We start from the raw sequence: 17435 nt of genomic DNA on the forward strand, positions 1-17435 counted from the left end.
TGATGTAGTCAGTCACTCTACTTTTAGCCAAGAGAGTCTTGCATGCATAGAATTGAAATTAGCCTTCTGATTACAGTAAAGAGCAAGACAACCGCTTAAACGTCCTGTTTTGAATGCTTCATGCCGAATTAACTAAACAAAGACTGCCGTGAGCCGTAAAATAGTAACACAAGAGGAATAAAATACACAAGAACGGAACCCAAATGTTCTTTATATATTCTTTATATATACTTGTGTTCCCCATGTACTATTTGTATTGATTTGTTGTTAATTAAAAAAAACGGGCGAATTGAGGAAGGAATTAATTTTAAATGGACCGCCCTTGCCCGGAAATTCGTCACTCGTTCGTCCCGCGACGATTGTTTTCAGCCACCGGTAGCTTGTGGGTGCTTTATATACACTACAGTCAATTATGATTGCATGTCTACTTATATTAACTATATAATGATTAATATACGTATGATATCTAGCAAATTAATTCGTTAGTTAACGTTAGCCTGCCTAACTACTTCTGAAGAAGGAAACATTTTTATTTCTACAATTTCCAAACGCTAACCAAACAAAAACATTACTTTTACGAGACGCGTTTGTGCATTAGTAGCACAATTTCTAACTTATTTACTTTCGTTTTTACTTACACTTGTATGTTGACTCCATATTGACATTGTGGTTTTGGCAGACTTTTCTTAGCGGATGTACAATCATCGCGAATTGAATTATGGGGCGTTTCAGGCCCAGAGTACACTTTTTGTTTATATAAAGTGAAAAAAGTTAGGTTTTGAATTAGACCATTTGCATTTGTGAATATTAAATTTACCTAGTATTATTAGCAGTTGAATTAAATATACTACATCTTTATCTATGTCAGAATTTCTGAAATAAATCATATCAAAACCATTAAATAGTTCTATTTTTTTTGTAACAAAATTCTGTGTGTCAATCCAAAGAATTCTACTATTAATACAGGCCAAAAAACAAATGCAAAATGGTCTTCTCCATTCCAAAGAAATCGCATTTATAGTCAATATTCAGCTTGAATCTTTCCAAAACATGTTTCACAGGATAAATTCCATGTAACATTTTAAATGAAACTTCCTTTACCATGTTACTGATACAATATTTGTTAGCAATTTTCCATGCATTCCCCCATTGTATATCACCATAGATATGACCAAAATAATCTTGCTGAGGGAATTGTAGTATCACAAACAATATTCCTAATCTGTTTATTACTACATTTAATCTTTGATGTTAATATTGCCAATTCATATATTATCATGTAAATCTGTTACTTACATCAACCACGGAGGAATTTAAAAGACATTACAACCCCCCTTGGAATCACATCAAAAACAATTGCATATTCTTTTGGGGTTATTGGAATTTTAAATTTACCAAGAAATTCCCCATATAAAGTTTGGACTGCTTTCAAAAAAAAAGTCACCAAATCCCCCAAAAACATTGCTTTGAACATAAACTCATGTTCTACAGTGTCAAAATCTTTATAAAAAACAAACATAAGAAAACTCATCAAGAATGAGGTCATTATAGTCAATCATATCTAAGATTTACATTTACATTTAAGTCATTTAGCAGACGCTCTTATCCAGAGCGACTTACAAATTGGTGCATTCACCTTATGATATCCAGTGGAACAACCACTTTACAATAGTGCATCTAAATCTTTTAGGGGGGGGAGGGGGGGGGGGGGGGGTTAGAAGGATTACTTTATCCTATCCCAGGTATTCCTTAAAGAGGTGGAGTTTCAGGTGTCTCCGGAAGGTGGTGATTGACTCCGCTGTCCTGGCGTCGTGAGGGAGCTTGTTCCACCATTGGGGTGCCAGAGCAGCGAACAGTTTTGACTGGGCTGAGCGGGAACTGTGCTTCCTCAGAGGAAGGGAGGCGAGCAGGCCAGAGGTGGATGAACGCAGTGCCCTTGTTTGGGTGTAGGGCCTGATCAGAGCCTGATGTTATTACTAACATGTCGACCATGCATAAAACCAGATTGTTCTTCATCATATTTACCTTTCATAAATAAAGGTAAATAAATAAAAAATCTATTATATGATGCCAGCCTTGTTTCAACCTCTTAGCAAATACAAGAGCAAATAACTTCCCATCATTATTCAACAGGCTAATGGGTCTCCAGTTGTCAATATAAAGACTATCCTTATTAGGTTTGGGAATCAAAGTAATTACACCTTGCTTTAAGGAAGCCGGTAACTCCCCTTTTTCTATTGATTCTTGGAACATAGCAAGAATGAAAGGAATCAATTTATCATTGAATGCTTTATAAAACTTGCTTATTAAACCATCATTTCCAGGGAACCTATTGTCCTTAAGGCTTTTAATACAGTCTTTTATCTCAATTTCAGATAACTCATCACAAAAATCCCTGAAATCATTATCTATCTTCTTAGCAATGTTTGTTACATTGTCTAAGAAAAGATCCATATTGGAAGTTGACTGCACTGATGTATACATATTCTGATAAAACTGGGCAACATGCTGAGCGATTTCTTTTGGATTTTCATTGGGAGTATTATTAATCATTAATTTACATATGGAAGTCTTTTCACCTGCCCTTTTTTCTAAATTAAAGAAATATTTTGTATTTTTCTCTCCCTCTTCCATCTTGACCTTACAAACGCTCCCCGGGCCTTTTCCTCGTAGATACAGTCTAACTGTATTTGCAATGATGATAGCTCCAGTAATTCCTGATTAGTTAGTTCAGTTTTTTTAATATGATCCATTATTCCCTTTATGATGTCTTTTTCTCTCTCTCTCTCTCGGCACAAGCAATTTCTTTCCCCATTGAAATAGTCAAAAGCCTTATATCAAATTTCATTAGCTCCCAGTAACTCCCGAATGTATTCATAACACAGGCACAATTCCAGTATTTATCAATAATTCCTGCTACTTACTTCTTAAATACTTCATTATCTAGTAAAGTCTTATTCATTTTCCAGTAACCTTTAACTTTTTTTGTTGACAAAACATGCATATTTATCTTTATTGAGATCCCTTTGTGGTCTGTTAAAAATTGATGGTTCAATCGAGACTGTATCAACCTTGTCAGCCATTTCTTCAGATATCCGCCAGAAATCAATACGGGATTGTATAGATACATCTTTGGTACTCCATGTAAACATAATATCTGGGTTCTTATGTCTCCAAATATGTAGAATACCTAACCTTAGACATATATTCCTTATCTCACAAACAGAATTGCTATCCTTAGGAGGCCATCTATCTAGATTATCATGTAATACTGCATTAAAATCTCCACCCCATATTACTTTGGCCAATGGAAATTTAGACAATATTACTTATTTTCCTCTCGATGTCTCTAAATAAAATACAGTTACTTGACTTGTTATTGGAAGCATAAGTATTTACAACAATGAATTGAATGTGGTTGACATCTACCAATAGTATAATCCATCTCCCTGTATTATCTGCTTCATGACTCAATATATGACCCTTAAAGTTGCCTTTTAAAATAGCGACACCTGCTGACCGATTAGTACCAAATGAAAACCAAATATCATTCCCCCATTGACCCTTCCAAAACGCAGTGTCTGTGTAACAGGCATGAGTTTCTTGATTTAAATAAAAGTCGGCACTCTTACCCTTACAATACAAAAAAATATTTCCTTTTCAAAATATTACGGATTCCTCTGGCATTAATAGAAAAAACAGAAATGGGCATTTACTATCAGTGACTATATGAAGAACATTAAAACTTGTTTTCCCACGAATCGGGTTCTCACAAAAAGAAAAGTTCTTACTAGTTGCAAATAAAAACAGTCCTTTGCACCACGCAAGTGGTTGACCTAAATTATATATATTTTTGTTTTATACAATTGCAAATAACATTGTACCATAGATTGGTAAAACGAATAGCCATCAAGATAACACTAAGTGTCAGTGCGAATTTCCGTGACATAAAATAAATATATATATATAAAAATCTTGGCTCACACAAACAATGCTCTTTCCTCAAGAAATATAATAAAGTTTTATCAGATGCAAATAAAACTCAGTCCTGCATAACTCACTTGAGCAGTCAACAAGCTAGGCATCAGCGTCAATTTCCCTTCCATTAACAAAAGCCTTGGCTCCCGCCTCCCGCAAAGTATGCACTTTTCCCTTCCTTGCTCTGTCAATCATCGGCCATAGACGATTCCGCGCTTCTTTTGTCCTTCACTCTTGCTTCGATGTTCTCGTCAGATTTTTCTGCTATTGCATAAATTCGAAAATTCCACCTCCGACCATACCGGTCATTCTTGTTTACCTTTGACTCCAGTTCAGTGAGTTTCTGCTCCTGCTTTGCAACCTGAATGTTCAATGTTGCGTTCTGCTGCTTCAGAGTTTTTACTTAATCAGCATTGAAATCAATCGCTTTCTTCAGGTTAACGATACTGACAGTGTTCTTTTTCACCAAATCCATGATGTCATCTGCGCTCTCTTTGATTTTAACCGTGAGGATACGGACCATGTTGTCCTGTAGCTGGCTCAGTGATGGTTCACTTCTCAGCTTTGAAAGTTGCTCTTTGGTTGGGGTATTCGGGTATGAATCACATTTACCCCCTTTTTTACACTGCAAGCATATGAGTGAGTTTCAACAATGTCTCTTTTCTCCTTGGAAGTTTCAATATCCATTATCTCAGCAACAGTTTGGTCATGTCCTGATTCCATGCTACTAGCTGTGAAGACGTTAGCAAGCTAATTTAACTACACATGCTGAAACTTTTCGATAGCTAGCTTGTTCGTTGGAAATCGTCAAAAATATATTTCAATGGTTTGATTAATTACAAAATGATTGAAAATAGCTACATTGTATGGTTAGATATAATTTTCTTGTGAAAAAAAACGAATTGCAACTGCAGCCTAAAACTATTAACTTTGAGAGAACCCTAAAATTGTTCTTCAGCTAGACATGTTACACCCTCTAATGCCGCCATCTTGACCCCTTGGTCAACTTTAAACAAGTTTACCAAACCCTCCATGCTTTTTATCTTGACTATGATATTCGTATCCTATCCTCTTCAGTGTGACAGGCTAGATGCAGACACAGCCATTGAGCTGAGAAGGGGAGTGGCCTCTGTCAGTCTATGGCCTTGAGCAGTTCAGACAGAGTTGGTGTCTCAACTCATCATCGAGAAGGATTCTCCACCAGGTATTTATTCTAAGGTAGATGATAAACCATTTGACAGTATTGCTCTTCAATATGAATTTGAAAGACTGATGCTGTTTTCTTCATGATTTTCTGAATTATACATTTTCATAGGCTTTACTAGTCCTTATTATTTCACTGTAGTGACTTTGTGATAAAGGCATTACCCCGTTTCTCTCAATTCAGAGACGTCTTTGCCAATGAAGACACCACAGAGCTGAGTGGGAAGTGCATTGTGGAGCTGGCAAAAGGTACATTACATTTACATTATACTACAGCATGGTCATGCACCATTATACATTCAGTATACAGACCAGTTTATTAGGTACACCACCCCGTTCACAAAAATGGTTAGCTCCTACAGACAGTGAGTCACGTGGTCGTGGCTTGCTATATAAAGAAGGCAGACAAGCATCAAGGCATTCAGTTACTGTTCGATTAAACCATTAGAATGGGCAAAACTAGTGACCTGAGCAACTTTGAGCGTGGTATGATCATCAGGTCAGGCGCGCTGGTCCCAGCATCTCAGAAACGGCCGGCCTCCTGGGCTTTTCACGCACAACAGTGTCTAGGGTTTACTGAGAATGGTGCGACAAACCTAGGATCAAGGGAGACACTCAAGTGTTTTAGTACTATATCTCTTGGCACAATGCTGAAAATAATCATGGCCTCTAAACCTTCAAGCTGCATACTGGACCCTATTCCAACTAAACTACTGAAAGAGCTGCTTCCTGTGCTTGGCCCTCCTATGTTGAACATAATAAACGGCTCTCTATCCACCGGATGTGTACCAAGCTCACTAAAGGTGGCAGTAATAAAGCCTCTCTTGAAAAGCCAAACCTTGACCCAGAAAATATAAAGAACTATCGCCCTATATCAAATCTCACATTCCTTTCAAAAATTTGAGAAAAAGCTGTTGCGCAGAAACTCACTGCCTTCCTGAAAACAAACAATGTACAGTAATTTCCGGACTATTAAGCGCACCTGAATATAAGCCGCACCCACTGAATTAAAAAATATATATTATTTTGAACATAAATAAGCCGCACATGTCTATAAGCCGCAGGTGCCTACTGGTACATTGAAACAAATTAACTTTACACAGGCTTTAACGAAACACGGCTTGTAACAAAAATAAATAGGCTTTAATGAAGCACGGCTTGTAACAAAAATAAATAGGCTTTAACGAAGCACGGCTTGTAACAAAAATAAATAGGCTTTAACGAAAAACACGGTGTGTAACAAAAATAAATAGGCTTTAACGAAACACGGCTTGTAACAAAAAATACAAAATTAGCAGTAAACAGTAGCCTACCAAGAAAGTCATTGGTCACTATCTTCCTTCTCCTGTGCACTGAAACCACTGAAACCATCTCCTTCGGTGTCGGAGTGGAATAGCCTCAGAATTGCTTCATCCGATATTGGATCGTTTTCATTGTCGCTCTCGTCACTTTTCATCTGGAGGCAAATCCCCCGCTGAGCCCTCTTCAACACGCAGCAGTCCAGCCTTTCGAAACCCGTTGATGATAGTGGATTTTTTGACAATACTCCACGCTGTCAGGACCCACTGGCAGACTTGACCATAAGTTGCTCTTCGCATGAGGCCCGTTTTAGTGAAGGATTTCTCCCCACTTGTCATCCAAGCCTCCCGCTGAACACGGAGCGCCACCTTAAATGCACGATTTACACTGATGTCGAGTGGCTGCAAATACTTTGTTGTGCCCCCAGGAATCAGGGTGACAAAATGACTACCGTAATCAGAATGATGGGAAGTTTGAGAGCGCTCGATTTAATCTAAACAGTAAACAAAAATAGTTGTTTGACCTTAACCCGTTCGGCAATTTCATTGGTCTAATGAAAGCTTCATGCCGCCAAAAAACTGAGCACGTCACAGAATGTGTTTTTAAAAAAAAATTTTTTATTGAAAGCGGGAAAAATCCATATATTAGCCGCGTCATTGTTTAAGCTGCGACGTTCAAAGCCTGGGAAAAAAGTTGCGGCTTATAGTCCGGAAATTACGGTATACGAAAAGCTTCAGTCTGGTTTTAGACCCCATCATAGCACTGAGACTGCACTTGTGAAGGTGGTAAATTACCTTTTAATGGCGTCAGACCGAGGCTCTGCATCTGTCCTCGTGCTCCTAGACCTTAGTGCTGCTTTTGATACTATCGATCACCACATTCTTTTGGAGAGATTGGAAACCCAAATTGGTCTACACGGACAAGTTCTGGCCTGGTTTAGATCTTATCTGTCGGAAAGATATCAGTTTGTCTCTGGATGGTTTGTCCTCTGACAAATCAACTGTAACTTTTGGTGTTCCTCAAGGTTCCATTTTAGGACCACTATTGTTTTCACTATATATTTTACCTCTTGGTGATGTCATTCGGAAACATAATGTTAACTTTCACTGCTGTACATTTTGATGAAACATGGTGAAGCCCCAAAATTGCCCTCGCTGGAAGCCTGTGTTTCAGACAAGGAAGTGGATGGCTGCAAATGTTCTACTTTTAAACTTGGAAAAAACAGAGATGCTTGTTCTAGGTCCCAAGAAACAAAGAGATCTTCTGTTGAATCTGACAATTAATCTTGATGGTTGTACAGTCGTCTCAAATAAAACTGTGAAGGACCTCGGCGTTACTATGGACCCTGATCTCTCTTTTGACAAACATATCAAGACTGTTTCAAGGACAGCTTTTTTCAATCTACGTAACATTGCAAAAATCTGAAACTTTATGTCCAAAAATGATGCAGAAAAATTCATCCATGCTTTTGTCACTTCTAGGTTAGACTACTGCAATGTTCTACTTTCCGGCTACCCGGATAAAGCACTAAATAAACTTCAGTTAGTGCTAAACACGGCTGCTAGAATCTTGACTAGAGCCAAAACATTTGATCATATTACTCCAGTGCTAGCCTCTACATTGGCTTCCTGTTAAGGCAAGGGCTGATTTCAAGGTTTTACTGCTAACCTACAAAGCATTACATGGGCTTGCTCCTACCTATCTTTCCGATTTGGTCCTGCCATAGATACCTACACGTACGCTACGGTCACAAGATGCAGGCCTCCCTACTGTCCCTAGAATTTCTAAACAAACAGCATGAGGCAGGGCTTTCTCCTATAGAGCTCAATTTTTATGGAATGGTCTGCCTACCCATGTGAGAGACGCAGACTCTGTCTCGACCTTTAAGTCTTTATTGAAGACTCATCTCTTCAGTAGGTCCTATGATTGAGTGTAGTCTGGCCCAGGAGTGTGAAGGTGAACGGAAAGGCACTGGAGCAACGAACCACCCTTGCTGTCTCTGCCTGGCCGGTTCCCCTCTCTCCACTGGGATTCTCTGCCTCTAACCCTATTACAGGGGCTGAGTCACTGGCTTACTGGTGCTCTTCCATGCCGTCCCTGGGAGGGGTGCGTCACTTGAGTGGGTTGAGTCATTGACGTGATCTTCCTGTCTGGGTCGGCACCCCCCCTTGAGTTGTGCCGTGGTGGAGATCTTTGTGGGCTATACTCGGCCTTGTCTCAGGATGGTAAGTTGGTGGTTGAAGATATCCCTCTAGTGGTGTGGGGGCTATGCTTTGGCAAAGTGGGTGGGTTATATCCTGCCTGTTTGGCCCTGTCCGGGGGTTTCGTCGGATGGGGCCACAGTTTCTCCCGACCACTCCTGTCTCAGCCTCCAGTATTTATGCTGCAGTAGTTTGTGTCGGGGGGCTAGGGCCAGTCTTTTATATCTGGAGTATTTCTCCTGTCTTATCTGGTGTCCTGTGTGAATTTAAGTATGCTCTCTCCTCTCTCATTCTTTCTTTCTCTCTCTCGGAGGACCTGAGCCCTAGGACCATGCCTCAGGACTACCTGGCCTGATGACTCCTTGCTGTCCCCAGTCCACCTGGCCGTGCTGCTGCTCCAGTTTCAACTGTTCTGCCTGCGGCTATGGAATCCTGACCTGTTCACCGGACGGGCTACCTGTCCCAGACCTGCTGTTTTCAACTCTCTAGAGACAGCAGGAGCGGTAGAGATACTCTGAATGATCGGCTATGAAAAGCCAACTGACATTTACTCCTGAGGTGCTGACCTGTTGCACCCTCAACATCCACTGTGATTATTATTATTTGACACTGCTGGTCACCTATGAACATTTAAACATCTTGGCCATGTTCTGTTATAATCTCCACCCGGCACAGCCAGAAGTGGACTGGCCACCCCTCATAGCCTGGTTCCTCTCTAGGTTTCTTCCTAGGTTCTGGCCTTTCTAGGGAGTTTTTCCTAGCCACCGTGCTTCTACACCTGCATTGCTTGCTGTTTGGGGTTTTAGGCTGGGTTTCTGTACAGCACTTTGAGATATCAGCTGTTGTAAGAAGGGCTTTATAAATACATTTGATTTTGATTTGAATCAGAGGTAGTCCTGTGGGTGAAAACGGCTAGTTGATGAGGTCGAATGAGAATGTTTAAGAAACATGCAAGCAAACATGCAGGCCACAAACAGGCAAATAACAGCACAATACAACAGTATCTCGGGAATGCACAACTCGTCGGGCCTTGTCACGGATGGGTTATTGCAGTAGACAACCACACCGGGTTCCCCTCCTATCAGCTAAAAACTAGAAGCGGCAGCTCCAGTGGGCACACGATCACCAACACTGGACAATTGAGGAGTGGAAAAATGTTGCCTGGTCCAACGAATCCCGTTTCTTGTAGCGTCATGCTGATAGCAGTCAGGAATTGGCATTCCCTTGTGTCAACGGTACAAGCTGGTGCCAGGGGTGTGTAATGGTGTGGGGAATGTTTTCCTGGCACACATTAGGTCCCTTGATACCAATTGAGCAATGTTTCCATGCCCTGAAGAATTCAGGCTGTTCGGGAGGCAAAGGGGGTCTCGACTCGGTACTAGATGAGTGTACCTAATAAACTGTCCATTGAGTGTATTTCTGCAGTTAATTATAAAGCCTTATTTAACAACAAAACAGGCTGAATATCGTTTTGAAGATTTGTTTGTTTTACATCTGGGCTCTCACCTTAACTGTTTTTTGATTTGCTGATGTTTTTCAAAGTTGAAGTTCTGTTTTGCATTCCGTTTCTGATTTGAAGATAACCTGATGTCGCTGTCAGGAAACGTGTTGACCTGGTTAGGGGCTACGGGATACAAGATGTTGACGGTAGGGAGATAATCTATTTGCACGCTATACACCAGTCTCTAACTTACTCTCTCTTTATTTTCAGGTCGGAATGTGACAGACCACACCTCCAAATTCCTCCTTACCCAGGTCCCATATCTTTCCTGGCTCTCCTAGATGGTACCCTCATTTTTCCGGGTTCCTCGGTTTGTTCTTACCCTCACCATGGACGCTTCTGAGACTCCTCAAACTCTTCTGTGACACATGGATTACTGCAGTGGCAGTAATGTACATTACACGGTATTCATATACATAGAATACTAAATCATTATAATTCTGTGTTCATATTTCTATGGAGGATCTGCACCATTGTTCTTTATTGAGTATTATGAGTTTTACCAATTTATAAGCTTGCATGTGATTAACCTTGCCAAACTATTGCCTTAGATTTACAAAAGTTGGGAGATGCTACTGTAACCGATGTGAAATGGCTAGTTAGCGGTGGTGCGCGTTAATAGCGGTTCAATCGGTGACGTCACTCGCTCTGCGACCTGAAGTGGTTGTTCCCCTTGCATAGCAAGGGCCGCGGTTTTTGTGGCGCGCTGGGTAACGATGCTTTGTGGGTGTTGTTGATGTGTGCAAGGGTCCTTGGTTCGAGCCCAGGTTGGGGCGAAGAGAGGGACGGAACCTACACTGTTACACTACCACATGTCTAAACACAAAATGACTGATAAAGTATACTTTATGTATTTAGAGACATGCCAGCTGTGATTTTTAGCTGCACCTAAAAACGCTAACCAAATGTGAATGTATTTTGTAATACTGATAGGAATAAAATGATCTACATTCCTATACCACTTAGCACTAATATGTTGTGTGTAGCAGGGTAATTGTTATTGCATGAGTTTACTTTAGGCTCTTGTTGTGCACTTATTTAAATGTTTTATTAATTGCCTAATCAGAGAGGAATGTGAAGCCATTGGTTTTACTCAGCCCAAAATCTGTCCACGAAAATAAGCCCATGAGGTGAGGAATTTTTGTATGGATATCAATGAGTGTTGAATTCGGTCAACAAAAATGGATTTGCTAATTTGCTACGTGAGGCTTATTTGATCAAATAGGAGTTCGGAAATTGTTAAGTTGTTATTAATGTACTGATGTACGTGGACGCACATTGATTGCATTTCGGTAATTTAGAATAAAAAAAACGTTATATCTGAGTTGTGCCTGTTGTCATGGAGATAGAGGAGTCATCGTGGATATATCCAGAGGTTTACCTTGCGAACGGTTTGTACTGAACGACATGTTTCTCCAAAACATTCTTGAACAGACTTTGAGGTATGTTTGCGCCCGTTTGGTGGGTGTGGTGAGGTGTGGCTTGAAGTAACGTGTTTAAAGGGAAGTGGCCATGCAGACAGCGTTCCACAACCCAACCCCTCCCCGTTTTTTTAACTGGTTCAGTACAGCAACGTTTCCGAACGTCCCAGAGCGTAAAAACGTACTGAACGCAGCTCCACTTTAGCATGGACATTGCCATCGAGGGCTTACACATGTTTTATGTAATAAACTAGGTGGGGATTCCTATGAGTTGGGCGCAATCAACAAATTAAGAAAATTGACTAGGCCTTGCTCAATTGCGCTGCCCATGTTGTCACAGAGACTATAATGGCACAGATACAAAGATGAGTCATCTCTATGGCCTGTTGTTCACACGCGTCTCTGCCCTCTCATTGGCCAGAATGGTCCCACCTGATCTCGTTCCTCCCGCCTGCTTTCGATTACATGTTCCATTGTTAGAGCGGTCACTTGACTATCTTGTCAATATAATAGACCATCGTTGGCCTAATGCGCTCACTGGAATCTGAAAGTACTCTTTCTAAACAACTAAGACAACCTTACAAACATGGCGATTGCGGTTCCTATAAGCGTGTAATGGAAGAGTTATTTTGCCGACCAGTCCCAAATGACAGGCACCTCCTTCTTCCAATCCCTGTCTTACTTTGCATAGAATGGCACACCCTCTTTACCGTCACTCAGGAGATACTGAGGGAGGGGGGTGCTCTGAGTTCCTGGTCCTCCTAGCCTCGATTTGGCCGGACACGACACACTTTCGGATTTACAGAACAAAAGCAACAACGGACCGAGGGGGGTAGGTACAGTAAGGAAACAATTTCAAACAATGAACACATCGATTATTCAATTCTAAAGCCGTATAATATCAAGTATCAGTTTGGGTCTCAACTTGAGACAGCTACAAAGTTCTAGAATTGTTTCCGAAACGAGAACCCGTTTGAGGTTCGACGGATAAATAAAGCATCAGGGTCAGACAAACGGTATTGTTCTCCAACTTCAGCCACAAAAGAGAAGATTGGGATATTTTGTTTCACTTTATCCAACCCCAGAGAAGACGGGGTGAAATACATGATTCCGGTAAGTTTTTATTTTTGTTATTACTGAAGCGTGTCCGTGTGAGTGCGCTTGTGCAGTCTGACCATTTTAGCTAGTACGCCACAAAGGATCAAGACATCGGAAGGGTAGGCCTATTGTCATGGCCACTGCTCCAACCTGTGAGCTGTTTAACATCGTATGCTGTCTTGACGTATGACATGAGGCCTGGTTACTGTTAACAAAGCGCCGAATATCTTTCTGTCGTCGGCAATATAAAATGTTAACGGGCTACTAGTTTGCTCGCTCCCTGGTTGGCCCAATCATTTTTGGGATATGAACGAATAACTCCCGAAAACCAGAGTTCCAACAGAACGCAGCAGGATACATTTAGTTCGCTAATCACTTGAGTGATTTGGTTCTGGGTTCCGATACTAGATATTCCTGACCGTCAGGCTCTTAAATTGGTCAGCTTAACTTGATCTAACTTCTCAAATACTTGACTCCCAGTTTCTTTTCGTGTTAGTTTGTTTATTATGCAATCGCAGGATTTCCGAAACTCGGTCCTGGGGCCTCCCAGGGGTGTACTGGTTGTTTTTTGCCTCAACACTACACATCTGATTCAAATAATCACCCCATCAAGCATTGATTATTTAAATCAGCTGTGTAGCACTAGGGCAAAAACTAAAACGTGCATCATTGGGAAGACCAAGGGCTGAGTTTGGGAAACCCTGTGCTGTGGTAATCATCATGTGAAATCCGAGCTGGAAGGACACCGGGTGTGCGTCATTTGTCACAGCCCTGCACACTTATTCATTCATCATACACACCTGATTCCGCTAACGAAGGTTCGGTATTGGTCATCAAAGTAAGTTGAATCGGGTGTTACAGTGCCAGTCTGGGACATGCACACTGTGGCCCGCCAGGGTATATAGACCGCTTGAGTATGGGCACTTGGATTAAATCCCAGTTTTGTGTGTTTGTCAGGGGGAAATTACTTTAAATTTACCCCTGTTGCATGTCATAGTTTGCTCTGTGAATTGACAATGAACTTGTGCTTTTGGTCAGATAAGGACAGAGGTTGCACATAAATTCCTTCAAGTTGGCCTTTTGTATAAAGTCAATGCCTCTGCTTTAGCAGTTTTTTGACAATGTTTTATTTATGTATATTTTATCATGTATGAATTGCCTACACATTGAATATGTCAATTGCTCAATCTCTTGTCTTTCCATAGGTGTTTCTGCTGTGCCTCACTGCCTCTGTTGGGGGGGGTCAAACTTGATTCTGAGGACTGACGACTTGAAGGGAAACAAGGACGACGGAACAAAGCCAGTGCTGGAAACGGGTAAGAGAAGCGCCTGTGGCAGATTTCTCACAAGCCCCCCCCCCCTTTCCCTGAGACCCCCTGACTACACACCCCACCCTCACAACACAAAAGTCAATCACCACACTTTGGTTCCAAGGGGGAGGGGAGCACAATCTGGACAGAGGGTATACGACCAGCTTCATGGTGAGACTTTGAGAAGGGAGTGTGACTTAGAGGGGGGAGGGGAAACAGCTGTCAGGTCTTTGACTTTGGGAATAGAAAGTCCTCCTCTAGATACTTTCATCCAGACTGTGACTCATATACTGCTCCTTTGACACATTTTCCCCTAAAGCACATGACACCATTATAGTGTCTAGACATTGGCAACCTCCAGTGTGATTTCTCACTGTTAATGTTATAATCAATTTATAAAGCACACAATGTATTTGATATCTTTATCGTATCTCTACCAGACTGGAGTAACGGGCGGTGACATCACCGATGGCAACACACGTTGACTGTAACAGAAGAATAGGGCTGGAGGTAAACATGAAGGAGTTATCTCAGTGTGATGTCACATGGACAGAGAATGAAGGAAAGCATGCCTCCCCGCATTCCTCCAAGACTTCACACTATCAGATCACCAATGGAAAGAGCAATCTATCCTCTGACCCCAGTGCAACAGACAGTGATGTAAGCGAGGGCAGAGATGGGGGTGTTAGTTTCAGCACCAACCATAACTCTGTGGTGTGCCTGCCTTTGGTCTCTGAGGGCCTGAAGCTAGTATGGACACAGTCAGATCAGACACGTGAGCTTGACACCATCCCAGAGCTGGTCCAGGCATTCAATGTGTTCCCATACCCAACATCTCGTGAGGTGAATGCATTGGCACGGCTCTGTGCCCTGCCTCTGGACAAAGTCAAGGTCTGGTTCATGGTGCAGAGAATCAAATATGGCATCAGCTGGGCCTCAGAGGAAATTGAGGAGACGCGTCGCAAGCTGGCCGGACCTGAGCGGACTAACGACTATGCAAATGAGAAGGAGATAAAAATGAGGAATGGGTGTGGGGAAATATCTGTGGAGGCAGAGGACGATGATCAAATTAATAATGGTCTTCACTCCTACCTGCTTCACCCAAGAAAAAGAGCCAGACATGAGACCCCAGAACCCTGCAAACCAGCCGCCACTGTCCAACATTTCAGTTCCTCTCTCCCACCCCCTCAGGATTCATACTACTACCGCCCTCCTGTGGACATGCCAGCAACTACCGCAACTGATGCTTCCCTGAGCCTCTCTGAGACCTCACTTGGCTCTCCACAGCAACAACAACGCGGACGCTACAAAAAGACCAAAGCCCAACTCGCAGTCCTTCGCAGCAGCTTCCTGCGGGAAAACTGGCCAGCAGAGACTGAGCTCCGACGCCTACAGGAGGAAACCAGCCTGAGCCGCAATGACATCCGCAAGTGGTTCAGCGACAGCCGGTACCAGCTTAGAAATGGGCGTGGACTGCTTGGAACATCCATGGTCTATCCTCAGTTGACCACAGGAGATGCAAAGAACGAGTCTCAGCAACTTCGACCTCTTCCACTCGTAGCACACAGGCCTCGGGATCAAGAAAATGGTGTTGAAGTGCAGGGAAGGGCTCAAGAGAAGGGAGCTCGCAGCAATGGGGTGAAAGATTCACACTTCTTCCAGAACTTTCTGTCAAACAGCTTGGAGGCATTTGGGGAGGGAGCAGTGGGAGTGGAGGCGGAGGAGGACGAGGTTGCGGAGGAAGCCTCAGTTCACACTGAAACTGTTAAGGAAGAGAACGAGGGGGTGGTGAAACAAGAAAAGCCTCTACACTTTATGGGCAGTAAGAACCCAGAGGTTAAACAACCACCATCAGCTGTTACCATCTCCACTTCCTCCCCCACCTCGTATTCTACCACCCCTTCAACTTTGACTGCTAATAAGCGTAGTTCTACTAGCACCAGCACGGTGCAGAGGTCTGCTCGCTCAGCCAAAGGCTCACTGACAGCCCTGTCTCTCTCCAGTCCTCCCTCATCCTCGTCTCCTCTTCTTACACCCGCTGGCCGACCACGGAAGACCAAGGAACAACTGGACATACTAAAGGAGCACTTCTTGCGGTGCCAGTGGCCTAAGAGTGAGGACTACACCCAGCTGGTAGAGCTCACAGGCTTGCCTCGTGCAGACGTCAGCCAGTGGTTTGGGGATACGCGCTATGCTGTTAAAAATGGTCAGCTACGTTGGGTGCAGGGGGTCCGTGAGCAATTCCGAGAGCAATTCCTGGCTGAACTAGCCACACAGCAAAATGGCAGTGGTGGAAACAGTTCCAGTGGAACCCCTCGGGTTACGGGTAGCCGCAAACGAAAGTCTCAAGTGAATGGCGCAACAGCACCAACATCCACTGCAGATTCCCCGGACATCAATCCGCTGGAGGTTTACCATCGCTCGACAGGGGTTCTTCACGAGAAAGACCTTGATGCCCTTTGCAAAAAGTCACGAATGAGCTACCAGCAGGTGCGGGACTGGTTTGCATCTCAGGAGAGCAAGGCAATTGACCCAGAGCCCAATGTTACTGATTGAGATGAGGAACTTGTGGGCTGGTAGGGGTTGGAAAGTAGCAGTCTCTCTCTTTTACAGAGGACAAGACTGATCATGTCTTACCCAGAATTTCACATAAATTTGACAAACTTTTCATATTGAATTACTTTGCTTTAATGTGAGCAGGTGTGACTCTTAAATGCTTAGTATCAGCACAGATTTTGCAACTGTGCTGAATTATTGCTGCATTCTTTTCATAAGTTTGGACATTAAATCCTGATGGTGCTGCCTACTGTAGACAGGACAGTACATAGTACACTGGTTCAATTCCCCTCCACCTATTTTGTGTTATATAATTTGTAGTCCAGTGTTGTAGCAACATATTAACTGGATTAAAAAGTATGTATTGGTTGGAGCTCCTTAGGTACTGTAGTTTAGTTCTGTATTTTACAGAAGTGAAACTGCACTGGGAAAACATAACATCATTTGAGTCTTAGGGTAAAGACACTGATTAATCACTTAAAGTAGTAATCATTCCTTTACAACCTACATGTCCTTTTTACAAAAACAAACTGGACATCCACACGTAATACTTCTGAATAGACAGGTTGCACTTGAATTTTTGAGCCCTGACATTTTAGCTGTGATAATGTTTATTAAATGCATTCCTTTTCAGAAAAATTGAATTCCTATTAAAATTGTTATGCAGTTTGCACTGACCTGCAATGTTTTAAAGTGAAGTTCAATATCCACGAAGACTACAAGTTCAAACCATATTTTGGATAAACTGAAGATACTGAACTGCACTCTTTGGTCCTGTATAATCCTGTATTTTTAACTCTGCTCACCTGTCTCAATTTCTGTTTACCTGTGAAGGGCTGCAATATAGGCTTATTTTATCGTTGGGTTT

General features: G+C 42.3%; 1 protein-coding gene and 1 long non-coding RNA gene across 5 annotated transcripts; both read left to right on the forward strand.

Moving 5' to 3' along the window:
- Positions 1-3889: 3889 nt before the first annotated feature.
- Positions 3890-11506, forward strand: LOC115157319 (uncharacterized). Of its 4 annotated transcripts, none has more exons than XR_003868418.1 (4): positions 3890-4617; positions 5056-5196; positions 5366-5430; positions 10393-11506. It is a non-coding gene; the product is annotated as an uncharacterized LOC115157319 (long non-coding RNA). The 4 variants fall into 4 exon arrangements; XR_003868417.1 differs by lacking the exon at positions 10393-11506 and adding an exon at positions 8995-9035; XR_003868416.1 differs by lacking the exon at positions 10393-11506 and having other exon boundaries at positions 5366-5537.
- An 804-nt stretch (positions 11507-12310) lies between these two features.
- Positions 12311-17331, forward strand: homeza (homeobox and leucine zipper encoding a). The gene is made up of 4 exons (XM_029705478.1): positions 12311-12435; positions 12640-12716; positions 13907-14017; positions 14452-17331. The coding sequence occupies exon 4, from the start codon at positions 14480-14482 to the stop codon at positions 16565-16567; it is 2088 nt and encodes a 695-aa protein (XP_029561338.1). The 5' UTR covers positions 12311-12435; positions 12640-12716; positions 13907-14017; positions 14452-14479; the 3' UTR covers positions 16568-17331.
- The last annotated feature ends 104 nt before the right edge of the window (positions 17332-17435 follow it).

Source organism: Salmo trutta, chromosome 21 (genome assembly GCF_901001165.1).
Source record: "Salmo trutta chromosome 21, fSalTru1.1, whole genome shotgun sequence".
Classification (NCBI taxonomy): Eukaryota; Metazoa; Chordata; class Actinopteri; order Salmoniformes; family Salmonidae; genus Salmo; species Salmo trutta.